A 22,737-nucleotide genomic window follows, 5' to 3' on the forward strand; every position below is an offset into this window, starting at 1 on the left:
CCAGACTATAACCTACCAGACTATAACCTACCAGACTATAACCTACCAGACTATAACCTACCAGACTATAACCTACCAGACTATAACCTACCAGACTATAACCTACCAGACTACAGTATAACTCTACCAGACTATAACCTACCAGACTATAACCTACCAGACTATAACCTACCAGACTATAACCTACCAGACTATAACCTACCAGACTATAACCTACCAGACTACAGTATAACTCTACCAGACTATAACTCTACCAGACTATAATCCTACCAGACTATAATCCTACCAGACTACACTATAATCCTACCAGACTACACTATAACCTACCAGACTACACTATAATCCTACCAGACTATAATCCTACCAGACTACACTATAATCCCACCAGACTATAATCCCACCAGACTATAATCCCACCAGACTATAATCCCACCAGAACCCTCTGCACCACATGATTCCCTTACTTATGTTAAGTTGAAGTGTAAAATACATCTTTATAAATACTAAATTAAATACCTGATCATAACATGAGAGAGGATGTCAGCCGTCTGCAAATACATACAACTGGCTCACACACACACACACACACGCACACACACACATACACACACACACGACGACAACAACGAGAGTAATAATCAGTCTGACCAGAGACACAGATAGATGGAAAGACTTGACCAACACAGTGTCCAGCTAAAGCCATGTTGGTGACACAAACCTGCTCCATGGCTGTCGCTAAGCAACAGGTGACTACCGACCGGCTGATCTCTAGAGCGTTAGTCATCTCACCGCGGTGGTGATGGTGTCATGGATGGTGCGTGTGTGTGTGTGTGTGTGTGTAGGCGCTCTGGTCGACACTTGTTCATGTCAAGAGAAGAGCCAGAAACATGGTGTCCATAGTCCAGCTGTTGTAAAGCTCTCGGGGGAGGGGAGCAGCTCGATATCTCTTTTTCTACAAAATGTAAACATGGTTGTTATAAATAATTTAAAAAAAAAAAAGAAAAAAAAAAAGAAAAAATAATTAGCAGAAGGAAGACCGAGTCCTTATCGACACGTTAAGTTATCGTCATGTTTCTCCAGAGAGAGTATTTACACGCAAAGGCAAGAGTTTGGTGGACAAGACAGACAAACCGCCCTGATGAGGACATGAGGCACCTCTGGCGTGACGCTGTGGCCTTCTTCTCACCATGGGTCAGGGGTCAGGGGTCAGGGGGGGTTGTGCTTCCCGTTGTGCTGGCCGGGTGCTACGATGAGGTCAGAAACTCTGCGGGTCAGCGAGGGGTTAATTACAGGTGGTGCTCTAGAGGAGCCGCGGCTTTGTTTAGGAACGAGACAGAGAGGACTCCTCAGAACAAAAAGGTACCGGGCCGATAGTTCCGTTCGTTTTAACCTGCTCCTCGAGTGGTGCTAGACGACGAGTGGGTCATGATGGTGTTCGTTTTAACCTGCCGGTGGCGTCAGGCGAGTGGTGTTAGACGAGTGGTCACTGTGGTGTTCGTTTTAACCTGCCGGTGGCGTCAGGCGAGTGGTGTTAGACGAGTGGGTCACCGTGGTGTCTTTGTAGGTCGTCGACCACAGAAAAGGAACTGAAACAGACGCTCAAATAGTCTGAAATTCCCAGTCAGTCGTTTTTTCTTTTTAATTAACCACCTGTGTGGTTAAACTCCTCCCTTCTGGCACTCCTAACAGGTTAAAACAAACGCTAAAAAAAAAAAAAAAAAACTATTTGCAGAAACGACTGGATCCCACCGGGGGGTGCGTTTCCGCGGCCGTAGAGGAGAGACGTGACGAGATGTACGACGACGGCCGCGTGGTTGGGTTCGTTTTCCGTTTTCCTCTGGGCCGTGCGGGAGAAAGTTCCTACGTTTCCCAGGGTTCAGCGGGAAAGAGAGTCCTACATTTCCCAGGGTTCTTCTCATCATCGGTGTCTGCTTCGGGCCATGAAGAGGAGCACTCTGCGGATCCCGCTCAGACGCTCCTTCAGGGAGGTCAGGGCCAGGAAGGGAAGCTGAGCGCGGCCCTCCAGCGGCAGCACGGCCAGCAGCCACCAACACCACGAGGGCCCGTTAGGACTGGCCTAGAGGGAGGGAGAGAGAGAGAGAGATCATACAGCTGCCAGCCATGACACGCTGGCCAGTCCCCTGTCACTCTATATATGTTGCAAGATTAGACACTTTCATTGAAAAACATAATCTCCTAATGGACAGCCAGTATGGTTTTAGAACAGCTAGATCTACCTCCATGGCATTAATGGAGCTTGTAGAGGAAATAACGGACGGTATAGAGCAGGGGTGCCCAACCGTTTTTGAACCAAGATCTACTTTTTAATTTACCACCTAGCCGAGAGCTACCAGCCAAAATTGTATATTGTAAGCAGTCATTTGAGGCTTTATAAAAGCAGCATAATGAACACAAATCTGTCAGTGCCGAGTCCGACCTCATCTTAAATAACAAACAGTATTGTTTTATTCATTGACCTAAAAAAAGCTTTTGATACAATAGATCATGAGATTTTACTGAAAAAGGTGGACAGGTTTGGTGTGTCAGAGGGGTTGCTCTAGACTGGCTGAAAAGCTATATTAGTAACAGGCAGCAATTTGTTCTGATGGGTCAGCACAAGTCACAATGCTTAAACATTACCTGTGGTGTTCCACAGGGGTCAGTATTGGGACCCAACTTGTTCATTTTATACATAAATGATGTATTGTAAAGTATCTGACATACTGAAACTTGTTGTCTTTGCGGATGACGCAAACATTTTATGTTCGGGGGATGACCTTCAGCAGCTTTTAGAAGTGGCAAACATAGAAATGGACAAATTAAAAGGTTGGTTAGCTGGGCTGGTTGCTAGGTGGGTTAGGGGGCTCTGGGTGTGTCTGGGGGTTAGGGTAGCTGGGCTGGTTGTTGGGTGGGTTAGGGGGCTCTGGGTGTGTCTGGGGGTTAGGGTAGCTGAAATGCTAACTGTTGACATGACGTTTTTTTCCCCAGTGAATCTCTTAGTTTTAACAACATTTCTGGCAAACTGTTTAGGTGGAAAAAGATAAAGTTAACCAGTTTGGGGGAAGACGTGAGGGGGGCGGGGCATTCACAGATCCTAGCATTTTCAATGAGGGAAAATATATACTGTATATATATATATATATATATATATGTGTATATATGTGTGTATATATATATGTGTGTATATATATGTGTATATATTAGTGCCGTCAATCGATTAAAATATTTAATCTGATTAATCGCATGATTGTCCAGTTAATTTTCTTTATTTTTTTGTATCTACCTTAAACAGATCTTTTTCAAGTTCCAAGTTTTAATACTCTTATCAACATGAGTCAACACATGCTTGCTTTATGCAGCCATTTAACACAAAAGGATGACCCTCATGCATTGCAAATTTGCACAAAATTCAAAACAGAGTGATGCACAAAATAACTTAAAAGAAAATAATAATTTAAAACAATGAATAAAGTGTGCATGAAATAATAGGGGAAAGAAAACGTTAGGAACTTGTTACATTCACCCACACAAGGGCTGAGAACACACACCCCCGCCCCTCTCTCTCTCACACACACTCTCCCAGCTCTATTTCTCTCTTGCCCCTTCCTCATCTCTCTCACCCCCCCCTCTCTCTCTCTATCTCTCACACACACACACACACTTCAGAAACAAACATAGTATCAATGAGAGCATCAATAATACACCTGAGTGAAGTCTAGTAAAAAAAAAAAAAAAAAAAATTAAAAGTTAATCATGAGTTAAAAAAAATTGTGGCGTTAATAGAATCGGGCGTTAACACGTTAATACCGCGTTAACTTTGACAGCCTTAGTATATATATATATATATATATATATATATATATATATGTGTGTGTGTGTGTGTGTACCTGTGGTTCAGACTCTTTAGCAGGCATGTGTCCGAAGGCAGTGACGATCCTCTGGTTCTGCTGAGGCGTCAGAGAGTCGACCCAGCGGAGCGCCTGTTCGTACACCATGTCATGAAGACAACGCAGCTCCTGCTCAGCCACACTCTCCACCACCTACACACACACACAGAATTATTATACTCATTGTGATCACATGGTAACACAGTTCAACATGGTACATTTGATTTTGAGTGTGATGTAGTGTGAGGTTATGTAGTGTGATGTGATGTAGTGTGATGTAAAGTGATGTGATGTAGTGTGATGTGATGTAAAGTAGTGTGATGTAAAGTGATGTGATGTAGTGTGATGTAGTGTGATGTAAAGTAGTGTGATGTGATGTAGTGTGATGTAAAGTGATGTGATGTAGTGTGATGTGATGTAGTGTGATGTAAAGTAGTGTGATGTAAAGTGATGTGATGTAGTGTGATGTAGTGTGATGTAAAGTGATGTGATGTAGTGTGATGTGATGTAGTGTGATGTGATGTAGTGTGATGTAAAGTAGTGTGATGTGATGTAGTGTGATGTGATGTAGTGTGATGTAAAGTAGTGTGATGTGATGTAGTGTGATGTAGTGTGATGTAAAGTAGTGTGATGTGATGTAGTGTGATGTGATGTGATGTAGTGTGATGTAAAGTGATGTGATGTAGTGTGATGTGATGTAGTGTGATGTAAAGTAGTATGATGTAAAGTGATGTGATGTAGTGTGATGTAAAGTGATGTGATGTAGTGTGATGTGATGTAGTGTGATGTAGTGTGATGTAGTGTGAAGTGATGTAGTGTGATGTGATGTAGTGTGAAGTGATGTAGTGTGATGTAGTGTGATGTAGTGTGATGTGATGTAGTGTGATGTGATGTAGTGTGATGTAAAGTAGTGTGATGTAGTGTGATGTAGTGTGATGTGATGTAGTGTGATGTAGTGTAGTGTGATGTGATGTAGTGTGATGTAAAGTAGTGTGATGTAAAGTAGTGTGATGTGATGTAGTGTGATGTGATGTAGTGTGATGTGATGTAGTGTGATGTGATGTAGTGTGATGTGATGTAGTGTGATGTAGTGTGATGTGATGTAGTGTGATGTAGTGTGATGTAGTGTGATGTGATGTAGTGTGATGTGATGTAGTGTGATGTGATGTAGTGTGATGTGATGTAGTGTGATGTGATGTAGTGTGATGTGATGTAGTGTGATGCGATGTAGTGTGATGTAGTGTGATGTGATGTAGTGTGATGTAGTGTGATGCGATGTAGTGTGATGTGATGTAGTGTGATGTAATGTAGTGTGATGTAGTGTGATGTGATGTAGTGTGATGTGATGTAGTGTGATGTGATGTAGTGTGATGTAGTGTGATGTGATGTAGTGTGATGTGATGTAGTGTGATGTGATGTAGTGTGATGCGATGTAGTGTGATGTAGTGTGATGTAATGTAGTGTGATGTGATGTAGTGTGATGTGATGTAGTGTGATGTAGTGTGATGTGATGTAGTGTGATGCGATGTAGTGTGATGTAGTGTGATGTGATGTAGTGTGATGTAGTGTGATGTGATGTAGTGTGATGCGATGTAGTGTGATGTAGTGTGATGTAATGTAGTGTGATGTGATGTAGTGTGATGTGATGTAGTGTGATGTGATGTAGTGTGATGTGATGTAGTGTGATGTGATGTAGTGTGATGTAGTGTGATGTGATGTAGTGTGATGTGATGTAGTGTTAGGCCTGCCACGATAACACATTTTGCTGGGCGATTAATTGCCCCCGAAAATATCGCGATAAGCGATATTATTGCGACCGGTTAGAGATTTTTTTTTTTAGACATTTATTTCCCCAAACTTTTATTTTGAAGCCCACCGCTCCGTCTTTTCCGGTGTTTTAGACTTTTCCCCGGCGCTGCACCTGGACCCTAGTCAGCAGCCCTCACTCATGCGATGTAAACCAGGGACTCGAATACGCATGTTGTTGTTGTTGTTGTAGGATATTGATGCCAAGAGCTATCTGTAGCTACTGCTGGATGGCGTTGGGACAACGCCTCAGTGAACTATTTAGTTTACTGCGACATTTCGTAGTGACTAGTTACCTAGCCAACGGAGGTATTATGCACTGGACTATTGCTGGAGGATTTGTTGATGTCGGGAGCTATCCGTAGCTAGCCGGCTGGATAACGTTACACAATGCCTCGTGTATTAAACTAAGTGAATAGTTGACTGGGTCATTTTGTAACGGTAGCTAACGTTATCTCACGAAGGTCCCACACTGACTAGACTAACGTCACGGTGAGGCAATAGCCTCTGTTTACATGCAGGCATTAGCAGCAGCAGCAGTGCTAACTAACGTTACATAGTTACAGAAACAGAAACAGGTGGGGAGGGGGTAGCAGCAGCAGCAGCAGTGCGCGGTGCGCGCTGCATGTCTGTGCTGAGACAGCGAGTGAGAACTCCGCTAAAGAATTGGATCATGATTTTCGGTTTTCACATGACTATTTGATAGCCCGTCACACGGCGCTCAGACGTCTCAGTGGGAGGCGCCAAACGTAAAAACTGAGCAGGAGCAACACTATTGAGAAATGTAGTTAAGCTATGTGGCGTTGCCCCACGGAGCTGCTGTGCTCTGTAGTAAAGCCAGCGGCCCGCCTCCCAACACGGACAGTGACTGACAAGGGGCACTGGTTCCGCCTCATTAAAACAAACGCGCAAATAGCAATTAATCGCGCCCGTCAAAATCATTGCATTAATTTTAATTATCGCGGCAATTAATCGATTTATTGCTTATCGCGGCAGGCCTATGTAGTGTGATGTGATGTAGTGTGATGTGATGTAGTGTGATGTAGTGTGATGTGATGTAGTGTGATGTGATGTAGTGTGATGTGATGTAGTGTGATGTAGTGTGATGTGATGTAGTGTGATGTGATGTAGTGTGATGTAGTGCGATGTGATGTAGTGTGATGTAGTGTGATGTGATGTAGTGTGATGTAGTGTGATGTGATGTAGTGTGATGTGATGTAGTGTAATGTAGTGTGATGTAGTGTAATGTAATGTAGTGTGATGTAGTGTAATGTAGTGTAATGTAATGTAGTGTGATGTAGTGTAATGTAGTGTGATGTAATGTAGTGTGATGTTATGTAGTGTAATGTAGTGTGATGTAGTGTAATGTAATGTAGTGTGATGTAGTGTAATGTAGTGTGATGTAGTGTGATGTAATGTAGTGTGATGTTATGTAGTGTGATGTAGTGTAATGTAGTGTGATGTAGTGTGATGTAATGTAGTGTGATGTAGTGTAATGTAATGTAGTGTGATGTAGTGTAATGTAGTGTGATGTAGTGTGATGTAATGTAGTGTGATGTTATGTAGTGTGATGTAGTGTAATGTAGTGTGATGTAGTGTGATGTAATGTAGTGTGATGTTATGTAGTGTAATGTAGTGTGATGTAGTGTAATGTAGTGTGATGTAGTGTGATGTAATGTAGTGTGATGTTATGTAGTGTGATGTAGTGTGATGTAGTGTGATGTAATGTAGTGTGATGTTATGTAGTGTGATGTGATGTAGTGTGATGTGATGTAGTGTGATGTAGTGTGATGTAGTGTAATGTAATGTAGTGTGATGTAATGTAGTGTGATGTAATGTAGTGTGATGTGATGTAGTGTAATGTAGTGTGATGTGATGTAGTGTGATGTAATGTGATACATAACATGTAAATAACATATTCATTCGAAATCCATCTATCAATAATCTCTCCATCCATCCTACCTTGATGTCCTCTATGTATTCTATGTCCGCCGTGTTGTATCCATCTCTCTGTTGGTGCTTAAGGACTTTAAACCTTCTTCTGCCGATGGTGTCCACGACCGACCGGCCGTCCGAGAAAAACTCCACATTACGGATCTCTAAAAGGCAGCCGTACTCCGCAAACCTAGAGGGAGAGGGAGAGAGAGAGAGAGAGAGAGAGAGAGAGAGAGAGAGAGAGAGAGAGAGAGAGAGAGAGAGAGAGAGAGAGAGAAATAGAGAGTTAGGTTAGGGTTAGGTAAGGTTAGGTTAAGTCGGGATAGATTACATTAGGTTAGAGTTAGGTTAAGGTTAGATTTATGTTATGTTAAGTTAGGTAAGGTTAGGGTTAAGTTAGGTTAGGGTTAAGTTAGGTAAGGTTAGCGTTCAATTAGGTAAGGTTAGGGTTAAATTAGCCCCATTTTCAGATATTTCGCCTAAAGGTACATGCCTAAGTAAATGGAAGATTGCTCCACTTCTACAAGGTAAATTTGCATGTTCTTGGTATCTAGGAACATCTAGGGACCTGGGGGTATGTATTCCCAGTGTCAGAAATATTGTGTCTCTTACTAGGCTCGAGTAAATTTTAATGAAAAAAAGGAGAATATAAATGATGATATTTTTTTGCATCTGTGCCGGTGAATAACACTGTTAGAATTGTGCGCGAACCGAGCTTGCTCACTGAGCTCATTCACCACCTTATTGAGATCAAGTGTACAAATCTAAGCAAATTAATAAAGGGAAGATGAAAACAGAAGGATTTGTAGATACAGTAATAAATGATAATCGATTTTAATTATAAATTCATATTTGACCTTGACCTTGACCTTATTATGGCCACATAATACATCTATGGATAGGGAAAAGGCTCCTCTTTCCAACGGCAGGGTTAAATCTGGATTCAGTCATTTCCTCACGGTTTTACGATAAAAGAGATATAATTAGCATTTTTCCGATAAATTCTTATTTTCGGTAAATCTAACAAAACATCGGTAAAAATGAAATGTAAGGTAATGTTAGGGTTAGGTAAGGTTGGGGTTAAGTTAGGTTAGGTTAGGTTAAGGGCGGCTACGTGGTGCAGTGGGCAAGGCGCTCACCACGAATACTGGAGACTGGGCTCGAACAGGAATGCCTCCCTGTTCGAGCCCAGCGCTCCACATTGCTTTCAGTTTAGTTGGTCGTCGGCACTAATACACATTGGCAGTATTAGGGGGAGGGAAACTGATGGGTGGGGATCGGGCGTTGTGGACAGCGACTCCTACAGGTCGGTTGGTGCGCCTGCGCAGTAGAATCAGGAAGCGACGGGGGCGGGGCCCCTCCAAAGCCCAGACCCCTGACGCTGAAAGATCAAGCCGCGCAGGTGAAAAGATGCAACTGCTGTTACCTCGAGTATCGGAGGAGACTCGTGCTATGTATGACTTAGTCCACATTGCAGCCGGCTTGTGGGAGGCAAGAAACAGCGTTCGAAGACAGGGGAGGGTTGAATTGGACGATACGAAAATTGGGATGGGAGAAAATAGAAAAAGTGGATAAAACAAAAGATAGGTTAGGTTAGGGTACAGTGTACCTACCCATTGAGGTTGTCAGCCAGACACATGCCGAAGCGTTTGGTTCCCGTCTCCATACAGCGTCTGATCATCAGCCGGTAACACGGCTCAAAGATATGCAGAGGGCACGGTACTGTGGGGAACGCCATGGTGCACACGAAGATAGGCACGTTCTTATTCAGACTGCAGAGAGAGAGAGAGAGAGGAGAGGAGATAGGTACGTTCTTATTCAGACTGCAGAGAGAGAGAGAGAGAGAGAGAGAGAGAAGATAGGCACGTTCTTATTCAGACTGCAGAGAGAGAGAGAGAGAGAGGAGATAGGTACGTTCTTATTCAGACTGCAGAGAGAGAGAGAGAGAGAGAGAGAGAGGAGATAGGCACGTTCTTATTCAGACTGCAGAGAGAGAGAGAGAGGAGATAGGTACGTTCTTATTCAGACTGCAGAGAGAGAGAGAGAGAGAGAGAGAGAGAGGAGATAGGCACGTTCTTATTCAGACTGCAGAGAGAGAGAGAGAGAGAGAGAGAGAGAGAGAGAAAGAAGATAGGTACGTTCTTATTCAGACTGCAGAGAGAGAGAGAGAAGATAGGTACGTTCTTATTCAGACTGCAGAGAGAGAGAGAGAGAGAGGAGATAGGCACGTTCTTATTCAGACTGCAGAGAGAGAGAGAGAGAGAAGAGATAGGCACGTTCTTATTCAGACTGCAGAGAGAGAGAGAAGAGATAGGCACGTTCTTATTCAGACTGCAGAGAGAGAGAGAGAGAGAGAGAGAGAAGAGATAGGCACGTTCTTATTCAGACTGCAGAGAGAGAGAGAGAGAGAGAGAGAAGATAGGTACGTTCTTATTCAGACTGCAGAGAGAGAGAGAGAGGAGATAGGCACGTTCTTATTCAGACTGCAGAGAGAGAGAGAGAGAGAGAGAGAGAGAGAGAAGAGATAGGCACGTTCTTATTCAGACTGCAGAGAGAGAGAGAGAGAGAGAGAGAGAGAGAGAGGAGATAGGCACGTTCTTATTCAGACTGCAGAGAGAGAGAGAGAAGAGATAGGCACGTTCTTATTCAGACTGCAGAGAGAGAGAGAGAGAGAGAGAGAGAGAGAAGAGATAGGCACGTTCTTATTCAGACTGCAGAGAGAGAGAGAGAGAGAGAGAGAGAGAGAGAAAGAGAAGAGATAGGCACGTTCTTATTCAGACTGCAGAGAGAGAGAGAGAGAGAGAGAGAGAGAGAGAGAGAAGATAGGTACGTTCTTATTCAGACTGAAGAGAGAGAGAGAGAGGAGATAGGCACGTTCTTATTCAGACTGCAGAGAGAGAGAGAGAGAGGAGATAGGCACATTCTTATTCAGACTGCAGAGAGAGAGAGAGAGAGAGAGAGAGAGAGAGAGAAGAGATAGGCACATTCTTATTCAGACTGCAGAGAGAGAGAGAGAGAGAGAAGAGATAGGCACGTTCTTATTCAGACTGCAGAGAGAGAGAGAGAGAGAGAGAGAGAGAGAGAGAGAGAGAGAGAGAAGATAGGTACGTTCTTATTCAGACTGCAGAGAGAGAGAGAGAGAGAGAGAGAGAGAGAAGATAGGTACGTTCTTATTCAGACTGCAGAGAGAGAGAGAGAGAGAGAGAGAGAGAGAAGATAGGTACGTTCTTATTCAGACTGCAGAGAGAGAGAGAGAGAGAGAGAGGAGATAGGTACGTTCTTATTCAGACTGCAGAGAGAGAGAGAGAGAGAGAGAGAGAGAGAGAAGATAGGCACGTTCTTATTCAGACTGCAGAGAGAGAGAGAAGAGATAGGCACGTTCTTATTCAGACTGCAGAGAGAGAGAGAGAGAGAGAAGATAGGTACGTTCTTATTCAGACTGCAGAGAGAGAGAGAGAGAGAGAGAGAGGAGATAGGCACGTTCTTATTCAGACTGCAGAGAGAGAGAGAAGAGATAGGCACGTTCTTATTCAGACTGCAGAGAGAGAGAGAGAGAGAGAGAGAGAGAGAGAGAGAGAGAAGAGATAGGCACGTTCTTATTCAGACTGCAGAGAGAGAGAGAGAGGAGATAGGCACGTTCTTATACATTGTACTGTATGTGTTGCGTTTGTCTGTTGTACTGTGTAAGGAGGAGCAAGGAGAGGAGAGAGTAGAGGAGGAGCGAGAAAAAGAGAGGGGAGAGAGGAGGAGTGAGATAAAGAGGGGAGAAGAGAGGAGGCGCGAGGAGAGTAGAGGAGGAGCAAGGAAAAGAGAGGGGAGAGAGGAGCGAGAAAAAGAGAGGGGAGAGAGGAGCGAGAAAAAGAGAGGGGAGAAGAGAGGAGGAGCGAGGAGAGTAGAGGAGGAGCAAGGAAAAGAGAGGAGGAGCAAGGAGAAGAGAGGAGGAGAGAGGAGCAAGATAAAGAGAGGGGAGAAGAGAGGAGGAGCAAGGAAAAGAGAGGAGGAGCAAGGAGAAGAGAGGAGAGTAGAGGAGGAGCAAGGAAAAGAGAGGAGGAGCAAGGAGAAGAGAGGAGGAGAGAGGAGCAAGGAAAAGAGAGAGGAGAAGAGAGGAGGAGCAAGGAGAAGAGGAGCATAGAGGAGGAGCGAGAAGAATAGGGGAGAGAGGAGGAGAGTAGAGGAGGAGCAAGGAAAAAAGAGGAGGAGAGTAGAGGAGGAGCAAGGAGAAGAGAGGAGGAAGGAGGTGTACTTACTTGGAGAGTTCGGCCAGCTCCTCATGGTTGACCTGCCGTCTGTCTGAAAGTTCTGATGGAAGAAACCTGAAGATCAGACTCTCCATCAACACTGTCTTATGGTACTGCCTCTGAGACAGATACTAGAGAGAGAGAGAGAGAAACATTTTCATGGTTACATATTTTACTTTATAATTATAAAAATAGTTTACATATTTATACATAAGTATATTACATTCATATAATGATCAATCATTAATATGTATAGTGTAACTAATTGTGGAATGTTTTAATAAAATAAAAAAAATTGGGGGGGGTGTATATAGTATATATATATATATATATTATAGATTATAATAGTATAATCATGTAATATTTTACTACTAGGGGTAGAATATGAAGGTATACCATCACGGATCCATACAAAAAGGTATGGATTTCTACATATTGTAAGTTAATTAATAATAAAAAAAAAAAAAAAAAAAAGTGTATTCAAAAAGGTAAGACAACAGTCAGACCATTGTGAATGATACATCACCATGACAACTGTATTACAAGATAATAGGGCTGTCCCCGGAGCCTGTTTTTGGGATTCGAACTCGGTCATGGTTTTTCCGAAACGGACGTTCGAACCTTCGTTTTTAATAATAAAAAATAAAAATAAAATATATATATATATATATATATATATATCCTCAAACTAAATCCTCAATTTGAATAAAGTAATTCATCTGATTAAATTAGTCTTTAATCTATTAGTATTTTTTTTTTTTTTATTAAATCAACTTTCTTTAACGAATATAACTAATATAACAGTTTTAATACTATAATATTAGTGTAGCCTAATCTTTATCTGCAAACTGTGAAGAAGAAAAAACCATTGGTTTAAACAGAATGAAAAGACAAAAAAAAAGTTTTTATTAAAAATAATAAATTCGAATGTCGATTTAGAATTCGAACGCCAACGTGACAAAAAACGAAGGTCAGAGCGTTCGAACGTTTGGGCTCAGCCCCACGAGACAACGACACAAACTCATATTCTGTGGGCGGGCGTGGCCCCCGGCCCCCTACCTCGGACAGCTCCTCCTTGCAGAGGGGGCACTTGGGGTTGTGGTCCAGACACCTCTCCAGACACTGCAGGCAGAAGGAGTGGCCGCAGGGCGTCGTCACCGGCTCGTAGAACAACCTGACCCGGGACACCGACAGAACCGCGTCAGAACAACTGGATGTCAGAGCGGCTGACCCGTCTCACAGTGAGGTCATCCACACACTCGTATCACTCCTGCTTTAGACAGGGGTGCCTGGTTCAGGAGGAAGAGGATGGTTCAGGAGGAAGGGGAGGGGTTCAGGAGGAAGAGGAGGGTTCAGGAGGAAGAGGAGGGGTTCTAGAGGGGGAGGGGTTCTAGAGGAAGAGGGGTTCTAGATGAAGAGGGGGAGTTATAGAGGAAGTGGAGGGGTTCTAGATGAAGAGGGGGAGTTATAGAGGAAGTGGAGGGGTTCTAGAGGAAGAGGAGGGGTTCTAAATGAAGAGGAGTAGTTCTAGAGGAGGTGGAGGGCTTCTAGAGGAAGAGGAGGGTTCTAGAGGAAGAGGAGGGCTTCTAGAGGAAGAGGAGTAGTTCCAAAGGAAGTGGAGGGGTTCTAGTGTTTATCCTCACCTCATACACAGAGAACATTCCAGATCTGTGGGGTCGATGAGGTTACCAACCACAGGACTCCATGAACCAATCACATCCGAAGACTCTGAACAAGAGAGAGATGATTGGTTAAGAAGATTAAATCAGCTGACCTATTGAACTGGAGGGAATAATAGACCTATTAGACCACAGAAGCGACATTCCACTAGGCCCCGCCCACTGGTTCAAAGGTGAATCTGGTTCATCTGGTTTAAAAATCCTCAGCATTAATTAGTCTACTTATCAGCATTAATGAGTCTACACTTGTCTACGTACTTGACTTTCTATTTTATACTTATCTATTTTTATCTAGCACACTCTCAGGAGCAAAACAGAAAGAAGCATTTCATATAAAAGTATTCTGTATTTTTGTATGACAACTAATAAAGAAACTTGAAACTTGATCTATAACTATCTAGAAACACACAAGTTTAGTTTAGCTGACATTATGTCATAGCTAGCCAGGTACAGTAGCTAGCCAACTCCCATGCTAACCGTCTGCTGGAAGCTAGCACAGTGTCAACTAAAGATACAGTATTTCTAACTGATGAGTTAACCTAGCCAGCGGTTAGCTGCTCAATGTTAAAATTAAGTTATTTCGAAGGGGGGCGGGACAAGTGGAATATCACTTTTGTGGATTATTGAGAGCGAGTTGTGCACATGTATGTCTGCATGTCTTGGGGGGGGTGGGTGTGTGTGTGTGTGTGTGTGTGTGTGTGTGTGTGTGTGTGTGTGTGTGTGTGTATATATATATTCACCTGGTTTGAATCTCTTCCAGTCCTCTCTCCTCTCTCCTCCCTCCTCCTCCTCCTCTCCACTCCTTCGTTTCCGCTTGAGCGCTCGCGCCACCGTCCAGCCCTCCATCTCGCCGTGACCTTTGACCTCCGTGCCCTCTGATCTCTCCGAGGGGGATTGTGGGTAGTTGATTGCAGAGGAGATTGACAGCTTCGACTCGGATGGATATTTACTGAGAGAGAGGTTCTGAGAGAGGGAGAGACAAAGAAACACCCGTTAACAATCCGTCATCCTTCCTTTTAAATCAGAGTTCTAAAAGGTTGCAAGTGTCTGGATACTAGAGGGGTGAGATCTTTACCTTAGAGGTGCAGGCAGCAGGCAGGGCGTGTGCGTGTGCGTGTGCGTGTGTTTGTTCGGCTGGGTGCATGATATTCTTGAGGTGACTTCTGGAGTCCAGGAGTCTGTCTGGAACCGGGTCTGGAGCCAGGAGATCACTGAGGAGCTAGGAGAGGAGAGGAGAGGAGAGGAGAGGAAGAAAGAGGAGAGGGGAGGAGAGAGGAGGAGAGGAGAGAGGAAGAGAGAGGAAGAGAGGAGGAGAGGAGAGCAGAGGCGAGGAGAGAGGTGGAGAGGAGAGGAGAGGAGGAGGAGAGGAGAGGAGAGGAGAGAGGAAGAGAGAGAGAGGAAGAGAGAGGAGAGGAGAGCAGAGGCGAGGAGAGAGGTGGAGAGGAGGAGTCAAGTCAAGTCAAGTCAAGAGTCAAGAGTTTTATTTGTCACGGCATACAAGTATACAATGAAATGCGGGTGGTCTTGCCCGCAACGATGTGCAATACAGTAGTAATAACATATAATAGAATCCAATAGAACAACATTGTGCAATAAACAAGTAACATTGTGCAATAAACAAGTAACATAGTAGGGCATATCGGTATATGTACATAAGTTATTTACAGAGCATGGAGGACATGCTAGGTCCTTTGGTAGTGCAATACACTGTTAGCTACGGATGGGGGCACTGGGTCTTTCTGTACATGCTAATTTATACAATCTCAGGTTATACTATACTATTTTTAAAGTGGAGAGGAGAGGGTGGAGAGGAGAGGCAAGGAGAGGGGGGGTAGGAGGAGAGGAGAGGGAGAGAAGGAGAGGAGAGGAGAGGCGAGGAGAGGGAGAGAGGAGGAGGAGCGAGGAGAGAGAATTCAGAATCAGATTTGTCTCGTCACGTCACGTGGTTACTTCCTACAGAGAGGTGAAATGGTTCAGTCCTGGGCTCCTCTGCCTTGCAGCAGTGACGTCAACAAACAGGATCAAATATGGGAAATAACAAAACAGCATAGACTGGCAGCAGAAACCGTGGTGAATAGCACTAGAACACAACAGTGTCTGTGTGGTGTGTGCTGCAAAGCAGCAGCAGAAGCAGCATTGGATCATTTGGCTCCCTGTAATAATCACAGTGTTGTGACTCAGCATAGTGAGTGAGTCGTGAGTCGTGAGTAGCGGGAAGACAGGCGACAGATCGGCAGGGTTATCCGTTGTCAACAGCAACACTGACAGCTTGAGCCTGGGCCATGCAAAATAAATCGTTTGGTTCCGGTTGCCGACCGACCCTGCCGATTTATGTGCGACCCAAATTTATTTTATGAGTTTGTAAAAAAAATAAAGTTTAATTAAATCTTAGTAAAAAAAAAAAAAGTGCAGTCCATGTCAATAATGAGAATATATTTAAAAAAGGCAAGTATTTCACAATATTTGCACAGCTCTCTGACGTCAGGATATTTAGTGAGTAGTATTTATAGGGGTGGCATTTTTTATACTACCTTTGTACATTGTAGTACAGTGTCTTTGTATTTTACCTTTTAGTATTATGGATATTAAACATGCTGGCAGAGTACATGCATCCATGTTGTCGTGAAAAATGTTATTAAATAAAAAAAGATTCCCTATCCATAGTCACTGTGGGAAAAAAGAAAATAGAAAAAGAAAAGAAATTCCCTACCTACCCATGGCCTTAACAGCAACAGGACCAAACTATTTATTTTGTTAGGCCCTGGGTGGAGTGAACAGATATATTACATATACATATCTTCATGTGAAAACATCATCGTCGAGATTGTGTGCATGTGCCAGGTCTCCCAAGAAGCTATTTAAAGCTTGTGGAGGGAGCCTGATCACAAATAGAGTCAACAGCAACAGCACCACTGACAGCGTTTCGATTCCACTTCCTGTGTATTACAGCAGTAAGACACGGACAATGAAATATCTACCCTGTGTATACCTTGCTCTGCCAGACATACAATACAACAGAACAGAACACAACAGAATGGTATAATATTAGCGGTGTAACGATGCAACCTCACAACGATTAATTTCGATAACGAAATCACAGAACAGAACGGTACCTTGTGTGTCTCGGTGTGGGCCAGGCGACAGTCGGCCTCCAGGGACAGACAGAGCAGGTATTCCCTCAGGGCCTCTTCTGTCCGACCAAGAGCTACCAGCGCCTGGGCTCTCCGGACGTGACCCTGGACAGTGGACACACAACAACCTGCTTAGGAAACAGTGAAACAGCGATCTATCTATCCATCCGTTTGTCCATCTGTCTGTCTGTTTGTCTATCTATCCATCTATGTCTGTCTGTCTGTCTGTCTGTCTGTCTGTCTGTCTGTCTGTCCGTCTATCCGTCCGTCTGTCCATCCGTCTGTCCATCCGTCTGTCTGTCCATCCGTCTGTCCATCCGTCTGTCCGTCCATCCGTCTGTCTGTCCATCCGTCTGTCCGTCCATCCGTCTGTCCATCCGTCTGTCCATCCGTCTGTCCATCCGTCTGTCTATCCGTCTGTCCATCCGTCTGTCCATCCGTCTGTCCATCCGTCTGTCCATCCGTCTGTCCATCCGTCCGTCTGTCTGTCTGTCTGTCCATCTATGTCTGTCTGTCTGTCTATCCACCTATAGTATCTATCCGCCCGTCCGTCTCTCTCTGTCTTACCTTGGCCCAATAGGGCATCAGGGAGCAGGTTTCGTCAGCGTCTCTCAGAGCCTCCTCGTAGCGTCTCAGACTGTTCAGGATCTGAGAGCGATTACTGAACAGGATGTGATCTCTGGGAGCTGAAACGCACAGGAAATACATCATAGATGGCCATCGATCGATCGATAGATAAGGCACTCTAACCTGTTAACATGGTCACTGTGTGGCTGCTCTAACCTGTTAACATGGTCACTGTGTAGCTGCTCTAATCTGTTAACATGGTCACTGTGTAGCTGCTCTAACCTGTTAACATGGTCACTGGTCACTGTGTAGCTGCTCTAACCTGTTAACATGGTCACTGTGTAGCTGCTCTAATCTGTTAACATGGTCACTGTGTAGCTGCTCTAACCTGTTAACATGGTCACTGTGTAGCTGCTCTAACCTGTTAACATGGTCACTGTGTAGCTGCTCTAACCTGTTAACATGGTCACTGTGTAGCTGCTCTAACCTGTTAACATGGTCACTGTGTAGCTGCTCTAACCTGTTAACATGGTCACTGTGTAGCTGCTCTAACCTGTTAACATGGTCACTGTGTAGCTGCTCTAACCTGTTAACATGGTCACTGTGTAGCTGCTCTAACCTGTTAACATGGTCACTGTGTAGCTGCTCTAACCTGTTAACATGGTCACTGTGTGGCTGCTCTAACCTGTTAACATGGTCACTGTGTAGCTGCTCTAACCTGTTAACTAAATGAAAAGCAAGAGGTTCAGCAGCACACATGCGCTGCTCAGGGGTGTGGTGAGGTCTGGGCTTTAGTCTGTGTACCAACAGCTCAGTCTATCTAAAACATGTTTCCATTCCTACGTTTTTATTTTTGGTGGTGAGGCGGGCTAGTCATTTGTTTACATTAGGATCACTGATTGAGTAGGGCTGGGCGATATGGCAAAAAAATCATATCGCGATAACGATATGATAATGTTATCATATCACACGATATCGATAATTATCGAAATTGTTATAAGTATACAAAAAAAAATAAAAAATTTTAAACAACAGATGTATGTTTATTTTGCAGCAATTCTTTGTCGTTGCCGCCATCTTTAGTGTTACATCCCCTCACACTCCAGTTCTCAGGCTGCAGCTGGTTTAAAAGCTAAAGTAAACCGGCTTCTCTGCTGGCTGTGGCTCCAGGGGAGTTGAACAGTTCTGGCTCTGCTAGTTTCTTTTCTATCTTTTGGCGGTTTTTTGGTGGACAAACCACCGCACATGTGCACCGTGACTCATGACTGGAGACTAGCTCTGCTAGCACACATAGCCTACTGTGTACAGACGGTTTCAAACTGTATTTTAAATTAGAAAACAAACAAAATAAGAGAAAAATAAATTTCAATTTGGTCAGTATTGTCATTTGGACAAGCAAAGCCATTACTTTAAGTTGCAGGCAAGAAAGACAAGTCTGTCCACTGTCTCTGGTTTTAAACCTGCCCTGTTGCAGGTAAAAAATAAAAATAAAAAATAAATCTATATTTTTTTTCTCTATATATTTTTTTTCCGATATCGATTATTAAAATATATCGCGATATTTATAGTTATATCGCCCAGCCCATTGAGCCTTTAAGAGACACAGCCCCCTGGTTCTGGATGAGCTGTTGTCTGAGGAGAGGGAGAGAGAGAGTGATTCAGCAGTCTGGAAATGTTACTGAAAATGAGAGTGGTCCTCTCCCCTTATCATAACCCCTCTTCTCTCTTCCTTTAGTTCCTGAAGAGATGTTTTATAGACAAGTGTGTTCATCCGCTACATGTTACAAAACATCTTATAAAACAAAACAAAAACTCTTCGTCTTATAAAACCACACGGCGCTATCAAGGTCACCCATAGTACGGTTAGATAATAACCAGGAAGACATAATGTGCAAATAATACACATTAACAAATGTGCGTTTAGAGGAGGCACATTTGTTTTGGTTTTTATTTATCATCAGTGGCTGAAACCATATCATGAACAGACTTCTCCTACCTGGGAGCTGCCCAGGCCAGTACAACCACAATCTGACACTGTTGACCACTAGGAGCTGACCAGTACAACCACAATCTGACACTGTTGACCACTAGGAGCTGCCCAGTACAACCACAGTCTGACACTGTTGGCCACTAGGAGCTGACCAGTACAACCACAGTCTGACACTGTTGACCACTAGGAGCTGCCCAGTATAACCACAATCTGACAATGTTGACCACTAGGAGCTGACCAGTACAACCAGTCTGACACTGTTGACCACTAGGAGCTGCCCAGTACAACCACAGTCTGACACTGTTGACCACTAGGAGCTGACCAGTACAACCACAGTCTGACGCTGTTGACCACTAAGAGCTGCCCAGTACAACCACAGTCTGACGCTGTTGACCACTAGGAGCTGACCAGTATGAATGAATGAATGAAAACTTTATTTAACAGATTGCAGAATGGGTACAATACAGTACGGCTCAATACATACAATTGTTAAGGGGATGCAGACCTGAGAAAGACGTTTGTCTTGTTTCCATCAGGGTCCCCCATTTTCAATTCATATAGACATATATGACATACATGACATACAGATAGTCAGTACTGCTACATCTATACATTTATGACATACCAGATTTGCAAATACAGTACTGTTTGTGATACAGAAGGAGTCAAGAAAAGGGAGTATATACATTTGACGTAGAAACTGTACATTGGAGGAGGTTGGGTGGGGGGGGGTTGGGTACATTGGGATATTGACAACCATACTGGGTAATTTACATTGGAGGTGGTTGGGGGGGGGGGGGGGGGGGGGGGCGGGGGGCACACTGTATAAACAAGTAACACTGTACATTGAGGGGGGGGGGGGAGGAGACACTGTACAAACAAACACAATTGTACATTGAACTATTGACAAAACCATACTAGGTAAATGACTGTACATTGGAGGGGGTTGGGTTAGGATATTTACAAGTACATATCAGTAAGTACAAGCACAGTCTGACAATGTTGACCACTAGGAGCTGCCCAGTACAACCACAGTCTGACACTGTTGACCACTAGGAGCTGCCCAGTACAACCACAGTCTGACACTGTTGACCACTAGGAGCTGCCCAGTACAACCACAGTCTGACACATCTCTATGTATGTGTACAGTGTGTATGTATCCATCTATTATCTAAGCGTGAAACAGGGCGGGTCACTCAACCCTCCCTTTAGTAGGAATGTTGTGACATAAGAAACATGCTATGCTAAACAGCACCAACATGCAGGTAAAGAAGAGACAATACGTGCAGCAGGAACCACCACCGCCTTGTGGTTCGTTTAATGACCAAGTAAGCCAGCAGCCTAACATTGTTCTAAACTAAAAATAGACTAGTAGCACTAAACCAGACTAGACTAGACTAAAACAAGCTGACCCTGTAGTATTGACCTAAATTGTGTTGGCCCTCCGCCGAGTTACACAACGTGGAAATGCGCTGCTTATGCAACGGTTAGTCCTGAGGCCCCGCCCACACGGTGTTACCCAACACATTGCCCTCGTCATAGAGAGAGAGACCACTGCACTTCCGCGTTACATGGAGCTCGTGAGGGGGGAAGGGAGCGCGAGGGGATCGAAATGAATGCACGTTGATTAGAGCCGCCTTGCGTAAGTGCCCCCGCCCCACCTCCACCCGATCTCTCTATGAGCTAAAATACCGGAAGTGTTGTTGATTGATTGATTGATTGATTGAAAACTTTATTAACATATTGCAGAATAGTTACAATACAGTACAGCTCAATACACACAATTGTTAAGGGGATGCAGACCAGAGAAAGACTTTCGTCTTGTTTACATCAGGGTGCCCCATTTTCAATTAATCAGTTGTTGTGATGGTCTATACATAACAATACACGCTAGCGTTCCTTGTTCCAACCCATCATCACTGCTAGCGTTCAAACCATCACTGATATGATTCAAACCATCACTGCTAGCGTTCAAACCATCACTGATATGATTCGAACCATCACTGATATCTGATTCAAACCATATATGATTCAAACCATCACTGATATGATTCAAACCATCACTGATACCATCACTGCTAGCATTCAAACCATCACTGATATGATTCAAACCATCACTGATGATGGGGTTCAAACCATCATTGTACTGTACCCATTCTGCAATCTGTTAATTTTCAATCAATCACTGATATGATTCAAACCATCACCGATATCTGATTCAAGGAGCCATCACTGCTAGCATTCAAACCATCACTGATGATGGGGTTCAAACCATCACCTCATCCAATGTACAGTTTCTTCCCCCTCAAATGTATATACTCTCTTTTTTAGACTATTTTTGTATCACAAACAGTACCATATATTTGTAAACTCTGGTATGTCATAAATGTCTAGATGTAACAGTACTGTCTACCTGTATGTCATGTTAGTATGTTATGATGAATTGAAAATGGGGGACCCTGATGTAAACAAGACGAAAGTCTTTCTCTGGTCTGCATCCCCTTAACAATTGTGTGTATTGCGCCGTACAGGATTGTACCCATTCTGCAATCTGTTAAATAAAGTTCTCATTCATTCTGTAGAATAAGCTCATGTTGTGTCCGACAGACTCCTCACCTATTACTATGGCTTCGTTGTATTTCTCCAGCGCCGCTTCCATCTTCCTCTCCGCGTAGAGTCCGTTCCCCTCGCGTCGGAGGCTCGCCGCCCGGGTCAGCCCGGGGAACCACTTCACCAGCAGGCCGCTGAGCACCACGTTCACCCGGTGGTGGTGCCGGTGGCTGTGGTGGTGGCCGTCGGTGGTGGTGGTGGTCAGCCTGCTGGAGCTGGCCCTGCTGCTGCACTCCCGGTGCTCCGGTCCTCCTCTCTCCCTCTCCAGGCACCTCTTGCAGAAGGTGTGTCCGCAGCACGGCAGAGTCACCGGCTCGGACAGAAAGCCCCGGCACATGCGACAGGAGAACCCGGTGTCGGTGGCCCCCGCCGCAGCTCCCTCTCCCTCTCCCCGGTCGACCTCCTCCTCCTCACCCTCCTCTCTCCTCCTCCTCCTCCTCCCGCGGACGCGCTGGGTCAGGAACTCCACCAGGGTCTCCAGGTGCGGAGGTCGGAGCGTCTCTATCCGCGCCGCCTCCCGGTACACGGCGAAAGCCTCGGTCAGTTTACCCCCGTGAGCCAGCGCGTCCGCCCGCTTCAGCAGCAGCTTCAGGCGGCGGCCACCACCACCACCACCACCGGGATCCCGGTCTCCTCCTCCCGGTCCTCCTCCTCCTCCTCCGTGCTGCTGCTCCTGCTCCAGCTCCCCCAGCTGACACGCGTAAATGTCCGCGGCCAGGTCGAAGTTGCGCGCCTGGAACGCCGCGGCCGCCAGCTGCAGCATGCAGTCCCTCTCCGCGGTGGTCGCCGTGCCCCGGTCCTCCAGTAGACCGGCACCGGGGCCACCGGCAGGCGGCTGCTGAGAGCCGCTCATCACGGAGGAGGAGCAGCACAGCAGTTTCATTCTCTAGTTGC

At 44.7% G+C, this 22,737-nt stretch overlaps 1 protein-coding gene across 1 annotated transcript; it reads right to left on the reverse strand.

The window, feature by feature from the left end:
- Positions 1-1,918: 1,918 nt before the first annotated feature.
- LOC311242534 (LON peptidase N-terminal domain and RING finger protein 3-like) lies at positions 1,919-22,606 on the reverse strand (the record flags this gene model as incomplete). The annotated part of the gene is made up of 12 exons (XM_084331492.1): positions 1,919-2,077; positions 3,888-4,040; positions 7,656-7,818; positions 9,242-9,400; positions 11,876-11,997; positions 12,926-13,040; positions 13,510-13,594; positions 14,346-14,508; positions 14,621-14,764; positions 16,659-16,781; positions 17,244-17,362; positions 21,850-22,606. 12 exons carry the CDS (start codon positions 22,604-22,606, stop codon positions 1,919-1,921), a joined length of 2,262 nt encoding a protein of 753 aa, XP_084187618.1.
- Positions 22,607-22,737: the final 131 nt, after the last annotated feature.

Source organism: Notolepis coatsorum, assembly GCF_963971535.1.
Source record: "Notolepis coatsorum genome assembly, chromosome: 16".
Lineage (NCBI taxonomy): Eukaryota > Metazoa > Chordata > Actinopteri > Aulopiformes > Paralepididae > Notolepis > Notolepis coatsorum.